This window comes from Ostrinia nubilalis, chromosome Z (genome assembly GCF_963855985.1).
Source record: "Ostrinia nubilalis chromosome Z, ilOstNubi1.1, whole genome shotgun sequence".
NCBI classification, from domain to species: Eukaryota; Metazoa; Arthropoda; class Insecta; order Lepidoptera; family Crambidae; genus Ostrinia; species Ostrinia nubilalis.
In genome coordinates, this window is record NC_087119.1 from 13,416,704 (window position 1) to 13,427,450 (window position 10,747).

The 10,747-nt window shown below is 36.3% G+C and overlaps 1 protein-coding gene across 1 annotated transcript; it reads left to right on the forward strand.

Moving 5' to 3' along the window:
- Positions 1-1,568: 1,568 nt before the first annotated feature.
- Positions 1,569-8,140, forward strand: LOC135086625 (uncharacterized). Its single transcript, XM_063981377.1, has 9 exons — positions 1,569-1,750; positions 2,144-2,276; positions 2,651-2,776; positions 3,356-3,495; positions 5,694-5,870; positions 6,533-6,570; positions 6,649-6,708; positions 6,787-6,870; positions 7,417-8,140. The coding sequence occupies exons 1-9, from the start codon at positions 1,661-1,663 to the stop codon at positions 7,649-7,651; spliced, it is 1,083 nt and encodes a 360-aa protein (XP_063837447.1). The 5' UTR covers positions 1,569-1,660; the 3' UTR covers positions 7,652-8,140.
- Positions 8,141-10,747: the final 2,607 nt, after the last annotated feature.

Genomic DNA, 10,747 nt, shown 5'->3' on the forward strand with positions numbered 1-10,747 from the left:
AGATAGGTAAACGCCAATGCGTAGCTCCCTAGCCGTGCCGTGCTTCGAAAAACTTAGTGACAAAGCTAAAAATATAGCTGATCCTCATGAAAGTAAAAACCACCTAAAATACCTGACCCACATAAATATAAAAACCTCCTAAATGTGGCCTGCCGTTTTGACCAAACCATTGCACTGTTTTTCTCCTTTATATTACTGAATCAACAGGTTTGAGAACTATTGCAATAAAAATATGCTTACTAAAATAGTACAGTTTAATACCATAAAGTGATTACTATCTACATTTACGATACCTGCTTATTTAAAATGTCAATAACACTGTACGACTAAACACTTAGGCACGGGCGATTCCTTCTATTCGATTTTGTTCCAATCCAAATTGATCATGTACAAAGTCTCCAGAATAGACAGAATCGTGATAATGTATAAAAAAATCGTTACTCTTCGACTGTCCAGCGTGCGCCCGATGTACCTATGGGCGAAGTATAGGGAATAGGCTTGGAAGGGGATGCTGATGATCCTGTTGGCCAAGCTCACCCTCGGGAACTCTGTCAGGGGGATCAGCTGGAAGATAACAGACGTGGCCATGACGCAGAACATCACGGATGCCTTCACCCACCCGCCGCACGTCGGGGTCAGCACATCTGATATGGAGTAACTGGAGTAGAAGAACGCACAAATACGCCAAACCCAGAACACGTTAAGTAGACATGCCAGGACACTACCTGAGTCAAACATAATATCACCAATTCACATGTCGTTGCATTGCACCTATAGGAACTAGAAATAGGAATTGATTGGGGCTCTGTTTTGGGTTCGTTTGGTCTTGTCTTGAGTGACAGAATCTGACAAAGCAACAAACAAGTTCATAGATTATGTAATTAGTCAAAGACAATCATTCTGCATGTAGGATAATTTAGATATCACGTTCCGTGAGCCACATTCTCTAAGGCCACATTGATTTTCATATCATTCAGATGGCAAGAACAAAACCTCCAATTAGTAGGTACTAACTAACCCTGTAATGAGGTACAAATGATTCCACGCACACGAAGTTGCGAAATTGCCAAAAGTTAGTTTACTGCTGCAGTTTTCTTAACTAGTTACCAGATATATTTAAGAATGTTAGACACAAATACATTAAAAGTTATGTAATATTTAAAGTATCTATCCTCAGCGAAATTCGAACCCGGGACCCTTGCGTCCAAAGCATCGATCGTGCTTTACTGCGCTATGATTCAGAGATTACCTACCCGAAATTCTCATATTTATAAACGCAAGTTTGGAGGGTAAGTAATCATACATACTTAATGTTATTTTTTCACCTACCTTCAAAACTATACCTACTTTCAAATTCACGCGAACACATCGCAAGTGTTAATAAATAAATTAAAAACAAGACACCATAATTATCACTTCAGTAATCAGGTGTCGGTTGGCGTACCCTGACTTCCAATTTGTCATTAAACATTCAAGCTGCTGCCAACAGCATCGGCTCAGCTGCGTGGTATACACGTAGATAGTGCGCACATTAATACTTGCCGATAACAATTATCATGATACGATTAACATTGATACGTGCGTTGTTTTGTCCCTTCGTGGACGGACTTAAGCTCGACATGACGTGTTTACTGGCTATCAAAGGGTGAAAAATTACAAAATGAATTCCAACAACAATAATAGTAAATCGGCGCCGAAGCTTCCTTCAAACTTAGTTTTAACCGCAGTGTTGACGGGTTCTATAACGATAGTAAGTATATCTCATTGATTTTTTTTTCATTGCATCGCATTCAACGTATTACATTTTGATATCTACGTGTAGTGATTATTTTCCGAGTCTGTGCGAACATTTGTTTCTCTTTTATTTTATTAACTTCCTATTACTGTCCAGTATTTTCTAAAGATATAGCACTTAAATGCAAGAGCTCTGCGATATATCTATTTTATTTACATACCTACAATGTAAATATTTATAGCTATTACCTTAGCATAAAGTAATCATAAACTGCTGTGCATTTACACGTTGAATATCAATTTATTTAGGTGGTTATTTTGAAAATTGAAAGGAGAAAGGGAGTTTTTCCTTTTGACCTGCAGACATGTTGTAATGCAGTTTATTTAATTGTAATTGATCATTTTCCAGGTGGCATCATTACTTTACTTTTCTTTAAGTATAGTTGCGTTAGTATACAGATTCAAATGTAATGCGAAGGAACCAGAGGACGTGAGCGGTTCGGGTCTATTTCTGGATGTTGTGTACAGAGCTTACATCTTAGGTATGTTTGATTAAATTTGATTAATTAATTTAAATATAATGGCGCGTGAATCATAGATGGATGTTATCATGACAATCGCTGAACATTGTAGAATTGTGAACTTCATCTTCGATGCGACAGGGGTTCTAGAATTATTGAACTATTTCCTTTGCTACTAGTTCACGTGATTACCTAACATTTCATAACGGCATTAGGTAGGTAGGTACGTTTGTTTGTATACTTTATTTATTACTTCTGTTTGTGCTGGAGTTAAATCAATTCACAGCATTTTCGATATCCTATTTTCTTCAGATCAATTTCGTTATGGGTCCAATGAAAGATGAAATTTCTAAATAAAAGATACTAGTAATGCATGTTTAACTTTATTTTTTTAGATGGAGAATGTCCAAATGCATTCAATAATGAGGAGATCACCCAAGACTATTCAGTATTCGTGCTTGCGCTGATCACTCTAGTCGTTTCAGTCGTGTCTCTGATCGCAGCCTCTATTCTTATTTCAGGTGAGTTTTATATACGATATTAAAATATATAAAGGTGAGTACAAACTAGAGCATTTACTTGTAACAGAACAACGAGCAGTTCTTTGCTATGTTCTAGAGCAGTGTTTTTCAAACTTTTTCATGACACGACCCCCCCTAGTATGAAAAAATATTTTAAGACCCCCCGACCGTTCCCTTTTTTTTTCATACATTTTATAATGCTACATATACGTATTATGGTTTTCGGAAAATCTATCTTTATAACTTTGATTTTTTACTGAGGTAGTTTTTACGACCTCCGACCCACACTTTGAAAAACACTGTTCTAGAGTATCCCAGCCTTTGCACGGGCGATGCATATTTGCACATAGTGAACGCAAGATACAAAAGTGTTACGGGTAAATGCAGCCTCGCCGAACAGAGCGGCGAGCATTCGTAGGAGAACGTTACATTACTAGTCTATACTCACCTTAAATAGATCGTATGAATCATTGTTTCATGACACATCACGGATGAGGTAGTCAATTGTTTTTATAGGTTTTAATACAATCATAGTTTTTAGTTAACCCTGTTTTAATAAATAATCAATAATATTTACAGTGGTGACAACTGAACAAGGGATTCAGTACCTCACTATAGTTGTGTGCGGGCACGTAGGAGTGTACATTGCTTCACTGACCGTTGATTTGACTGTCGCCGTACACTTTGGGATGGACTACTCACATTTCAACGGTCTCTTAGTAAGTATTCGGAAACCACGTAGGTTATGCAGTGAGTTTACCTCAGAAAAGCCAGCGTCTCATACAGTCAGTAGGTAGTTCGTAACAACCAAAGAGGCCAAAAAGTTGATGGCACAACTAGGGACGGATTCAGAGGTCTGGGGGCCTCAGGGCAACAAGAGTGGAGGCGCCCTGGCCCAATCTTCCTAATAAAATTGTAAATATTGAATACAATCATGTTTGTATAAAGTAGGTACTGTAGGTAGATAAAAGTAAACCGCGAAAAAAATATCGAAGGAAAAGTGGTTTTCTAGTCTGAATTTCATTTTTTTTCGAAGTCATTGGCCGAAAAAAAATGAAATTTGCCGAAGTTATTGGCCCTCTTTTCTGTAGTCCCGGCTGCCCTCCCTTAAATCCGGCCCTGAACACAACCTTATTCTAATTGTACTATCGGGGACTCTTCCGCCTGACCACTTTGTAGAAATTTTAGCGTAAGCGCATCGCTCCGGTCACGTGCTCACCCCGTCTCTAATTGGTTACGCATTTTACTATATTTTTACTACGACCAATAAGAGACAATCAGGGCTTAGGTTGCAATACGAAATACCATTGTGCACTTTATTGTCATACGGTTAAGGTTTAAAACGAAATGTTTCTTTTTCTTCAATCTTTCTTAGTTTTAGGCTAAGTTGCACCACCTAACTTTGACCGTAACTATAACGGTAACCGGTGCTTTTTGTATGGAGTTTGACAGATTTTTGACGTTTGTCAAAGTTAAAGTAAGATGGTGCAACTCAGCCTTAGAATTTTAATAATAGAATTTGGTTACAAACAAATAGATAATATGTATTTTTTTAATATTGTGTTTTTATACGAGGTCTGTCTGCTTATTGCTTTGGCGAACTGTCGACATATTCTCTCCTTTGTTTTTTTGTGAAGTTTTGTGATCAATAACCGATTGATTTTGTTTTGTGTTGACCCGTGCTAGTAATTGGACTGTTTGATTGCCTTTTTATTGACCTCCGCGCGATTACTGAACCATGCCTCTCAAAATAAATCTTAATTCTTATATTTACTTACACACTTATCTATACATTGTTAACTGTTTAAGTATTATTTAGTTTGAAGTTTAATTGTTATTGATTTAAGACCTTGTGTAAAGACACTTAATGTGCAATAAAAAATTGAATTTGAAATAAAACTAACTTAATATTATAATATTTACGATAACCAATTACCTGGATCATTGCTATCTAGTGCAATATTTGTATTAAATTGTAATAACGTAGATAAGTGTTTCTTTAAAACGGAAAACAAAAGTTGCTAATGTATTAAAAATAAATAGAAACCTATTAAAGGTTTTTATTTACATTCAAGGATTTAAGAAAGTTATTATGTAGCCAGATCTTACAATAATTGTTTTTAAGCCACAAATATTCCTTAACTCTTTACTAATTAATTCAATAACATATTGTTTCTAAATTATAAGTTCCGAATAAATTAAATACCTATTAAATAAGTAAAATTCGAAAGTAACTGTATGATTTTGTATTTCTCGCCTTAACTAGCTTAACTAATATAATGACATTTACACTCTTAATATCAACAATAATTATAGAAAGGGCTACTTTTTTCTCGGGAAATTGCACAGTTACCTCGGAATATGCGATACCAATTTTGTGACCCGAGCGCGCAATCGCTAGTTCAAATTTTACACGAAGCCCCATATAATATTTTGTAGCGATTCTTTATTGGGTTTCAAATTTACTAAAATGCGACGTTGCCAAACGAGCGCTACGAATGCGGGTAATAAACAATACTCAATTCTAAACGCTTTACATAGAGCTTGGTTTGCTAGGGCAAACATCTACAGTGGTGCGCCGACGCTGCTTAGACCCGAAACATGAATGAACGGGGGCGTAGCCTAATCGAGCGTGTGTGTGCAAACAATTTAGGCCCTTAAGGTGTCAAGGCGTCCGAGTCCCCGATAGTACCTACCTAACAAAGACGAGTTGCGAACTTTTTGGCTACTTTGGGTGTCACGAATTATTTGACGCTGACTACATACAAAGAATTTCGTTCTGTAACTTACAAGCATTGCTTACAAGTAGGTTTATTTAAGAAATTAATTTTCTTCCATAGGTAGATCAAACTCGGTTTTAAATCGTTAAATTACATTTTTTCTCTTTTTACGTTACATTTTTCCCTTTTTTTTTCAGAATGAATCATCGCCCGGCCTCAGCATGAATTATACGATGGACTTGTTACGTCTAGGCGCCTTTAGTCTTATGGTGATAAGTCTCAAAGGATTTATAGTGCACATTATCAACATAGTATTGCTGATTTTATTGGTCGTATACTTACTTCAGTACTCATCGGATTTGGATAAACAGGAGGCATGTATTTTCGATGTCTTAATTACGCGTATAATTAATAAATATTTATAGATTCGCTAATAACAGCTGACACAGTGATACCTATAGGTATTCGATATAACGAATCATTCATAACACATTGATGCAACGTTTGAGTAAACTTATTGTGTAAAAATGTGATAAGAAACGGCTACCTACTTTACGATAGTCGATACTTTTAATCAGGGATGTTATGGATATCCGTAACCGTAACCGAAACTTTCGGATATTCGAAATAAAAAAATACCCGCAACCGTAACCGATTCAAACGTTTCGGATAGTTTCGGATGTAGGCAGTTCAAATTATTTTTTGTATAGCATTATATGTAAAGGCATAACAGCCTAATTTACCTTTATAATACCATCTAGTATCAATTTTTATTTTTTTATTACTTATTATCCGATGTAAAGTGTGCGGCCATGAATGACCCGTGTTGGAAAACTATTGCAAATTACACTCTACAAGTATCCGTAACCGTAACCGGTATAATATTATTCCTATGTCCGTAACCGTATCCATAACCGAAACTACATATCCACAACATCCCTACTTTTAATCCTGTCTTTATAATATGACTTGCGCAGCAAGCATTGAAGACCTAGTCTCTCCATTTATGAATTAAAATGTTACTTTTTTGTTTCAGCATTCTATTCATAAATTGGGAGCATTAAAAGCCTACGAGTAAGTTTCTGTAATATTTTAGCGTTAACTTATTTATTGCCAAGCAGTACTAATTAATTAGTGATAATTTAATTACAGCACAAAGCGGTCCAGAGAGCCCCAACATAACCATCGCGATACTTACCAGCCGCCTAGAGGGTAAGATTAGTTCAACAAATTGAGTTATCAAAAAACTTTTGCTTTATATGTATAAACAATAACCTATTAATTGTTTAGGCAGCAGTTGAATTATGGGTACTTGAGTGATGAAGAACCACCGCGAAGCCCTATGCGCGACACTTCCCGGTCGGATTACTCTGGGTAAATATTTATCACAATTTATTGATTCATTTCTAAATCATTATTTTTTAAAGTATAGAATGGAGATACCTGTGCATGTGGGCAGATACCTGTCCTTTATAACGAATATACTCGTAGTAGTTATCAAATACCATTATTATGGCTTACCGCAATAAATTCTACGAATTAATATGCGTGGACAATGTTTACAATCATGCTTGCTGGGGCTGATAACAGAAATACCTCGGTGTACTTATCTATTTATAAATTATTACTAGATTCGTCATTATATTGTTAATCCGTAAATTTTCTTGCGATATCTATGATATCGGACGACGAATAAACTTATCGGGAATCTTTATGATTAACTTTGTATTGAAGCCACGATAGCCGAATGTTGAAGGGGTCGGACTGGCAGACTTGACGTCCGAGGAACGCGGGTTCGACTATTTTGGTGAGCCCACTCGTAACAAGCATTTACTTAGCTTACCACGAGGGGTTAACAGGACTATCAGTAATTTGAGCAATACAAAAATTGTCTTTAAAAAATTGTATTTTGCATTACAGGGTAGGCTACGATAGATCATACTCGTGGCAGCACGGGCCCGGCAGTAGTAGCGGCAGGCCGTTTTCGTACTTGGAAGAGGCCAAGCGGCAGGCTCCGGCGAGGCCTCCGCCCTCTCCAGCCGTGGAGAACAGCTGGCGAGACCCCTGGCGCTCCAATGGGCCTCCAGTACCGGCGCCCGACTATAGCCCGACCCCTAGACGCCTCAAACCAGCCCTTAAATCTGGCTACATGTAAATTACCATACACTTTGTCTTTTCCCACGACTGCAATCATGTGGTTTGACTTAAGTCGATTGAGCACCTCCTGGATGCTGGTTCATTTCAGGAATTGAAGGCTATATATAACACCTTGGAATAGTATTTGGTGAAAAAATTTCCAGTGATGAAATTGTTTCATATTAATTATAGTATTAGTTAGACTATCTAGCGTACTTTGGTGATATCGTTTTGAAAACGCTCTGTTAATCCCATACTACTTCAATTTTAAAATGCTCCTCCCGTTTGTTTATATTTTATTTGTTTTTTTAATTAAGTTATACGTAATGCATTTAACACTAACATTAGTCTCGTTAACATTCCTCTGCTCGACTACTATACCTCATTAACATTTTATTTACTTAGTTTCTTTCTTAACAATCCTTGTTTATTTTGTACGTACCTATTACTTGGCATTACTTGAAATGTCAAGATTGGATTAAGTTTAAAAATAAATATTTTCATCTTACATACGACTTTTTTACTTAAACATTGCCTTACCCTGCGTAGTTAATAAAGGAGCGCATGAAACTTTTGTACTAAAAAAAATTGTTGTTAAGGCCGGGTAGCAGAGAAAATGGCGAAAATGAGGTTTTCATTTTTCATTTTTGAGGTACTAAACAGTAAAATTAAAGGCTAAGATTTTTATTGGGCATAGTTGAGGATATTTTCTAGGGCTATTAACGGATGGAAACACGATTTCATGAAGTTGACTCAATAGAATAAATTCCCAAAGTTACCTCTATTCGTTTTCTATTTATGGTTTTATTTTTAAAATAAGCGATTTGAGATTCTAAATCTTTTACTAAACTAAAGTTCAGAAATAACTTGAGGGCTTTTAACGGATGAAATTTTTATATTGCGTCTTATTTAGTTACTATGTTAAAAAATGTGGAAAAATCGTCCATGACGGCTTGGACAATCTCAATCAGTCGCGCGGTGGCGCTTACGGAGGACGGACGCGTGTCAGTTTTTTGGCTGTGACAGTTCGCGATTTGTCAATATTTTTGACAATGATGACTTTGATGAGTCACAGTATAATAATATCAGTGTTACTGGAGAAAGCCTAAATTTTTGATAATTAAGAATTATCAATTTTGTCTACCTATTGAAATTTAAATCGTTCGCATCCTTTTAAACGAAGACTCTACTCATGATACATAGTAAATTCCTGAAATATGAGACAAAACCAATGAGTTAAAATTACATTTTAATATTACCTACATAGAATCGTCTTACTCTTTAGAAGAGCACACTGACACAAATAAATAATAAAAAATTAGGTCAGTGGGTCAAATATAGGGGCAGCTGCACGTCACTGAAAGACAATTCTGTTTACTCGGCATCTGGGCTGGAGAACATGAATCCTTGCTTACAGATGCAGATGTAAATAGAGTTATAACTGGACAAATTTTACATGAAACGTTTAACAGAAATCAGTTAAAAGACACATACATGGAATACCAATAAGGTTGCGGAGGGAAAGCTACCTATTATAAACTAGCGGCCGCCCACGACTTCGTTCGCGTGGACCTCGCTTTACCCCCGTTAGATATGATGTTTTACCTCGTTTTACCCATGTTGATAGATGGCGTTTCACGGCTTCCCCCGAATGAATATTTACGAACGTCATACCGTAGTTTGTCCAGTGCTGTAGATTTTAACCAATGACGATAGATGGCGCTTTTTAGACACGTCTTATTTATTTATTGAAATTTATTTACCACATATCGTCATAATGTTAATCTGGGTTATAAACAATAATACTGTAAAGTTTCATATAGCATTTACTTACAGTAAATATTAGTTTGGATTGTAAAATATATAAAATAAAAAAAGAATATAACAAAATAGGGTTTCAAATTACCTATCTAGGTATATCTAATATTAGAAAGAGGTAAAGTTTGTGTGTTTGTATATTTGTTAAATTGTAAGGGGTAATATCGGGATCTACTGAACCGATTTAAAAAAATCTTTCACCAATAGAAAGCCACATTATATCTGAGTATAATAGGTTATATAAAAACCGAAAAATTCCACGCGGGCGAAGCGGCGGGCGGAAAGCTAGTTTATTTATAACATTATTTATTTGTGTGGACCTATATTTCAGGTAACTGAAAACTCCATTTCAGATTGTGTTCAATGTCAAGTGAAATCTCAAATTGAATTAATGTCTCAATCTCAATGAGGAGACTCTGTATTTATTCCTAGAATTCCCCTAACACCGTCAAATTACCCTTTCGAATTCAAGACAGTGCAGTTTCCCATCAGTCTGCTTCGTAATGACTATAAACAAAGCTCAAAGTCAAACTCTAGGAACCTCTGCTTAAACTCCCATGAGTGTACAGAGGTACGCAGGTAACCGCGTGTGATGCTCATAGTAATTTTCGATACAGAATCCCGTACATACGTCATACATAATATAGAAAGAAAACACCCAGACCAATACAAACAAATAAGTTTTTTGCAATTTTAGTATGATATTTTTATTTATTAATAAACAAAATTGATGCGTGTACTGATTAATGTTATTAACCACAAGCAAAGCTTCGTGAATTGCAACAACTATAATTTATTACCCAAGCTCTAAATAATCGCTACTAAGAGTAACTTATCATTGAATGTTTTTCCAATCGCTCAAGCTCCCAAGGGCCTACCGATAGGTCGGGTGACGTAATCTTGAAATTCTTTAAGTCGGCGCAGAACTTCCAAAAGGTCGGGCGACGCCACGGCCACTTTGAACCTTGTTTACTTCTGCAGTTATATTTTATATTTATTCGATTCTAGAATATATTCCCAAAAAGTCTGAAAGGTGTTTTAATTTGTATCACTTGGATATGATTTGTATTAGAAAGTGTTGTGAGTGTGACGCTTGAAGGGAAGGAAGTCAACCTAACCTAACCAACTGCGTATTTCTATACTGTGTACTTGAAAATTGTGGCGGGAGCTCTTTGGCGCGCTGTCTTTGGCGAAGAATTGCGCGCGCAGATTTTGACAGCGCGAAATGCCTACTTTAGCCGAAATACCAAGCCTTAAGTACCTTATTTCCTAACCGAATGAAATAAGTTCGTTATTT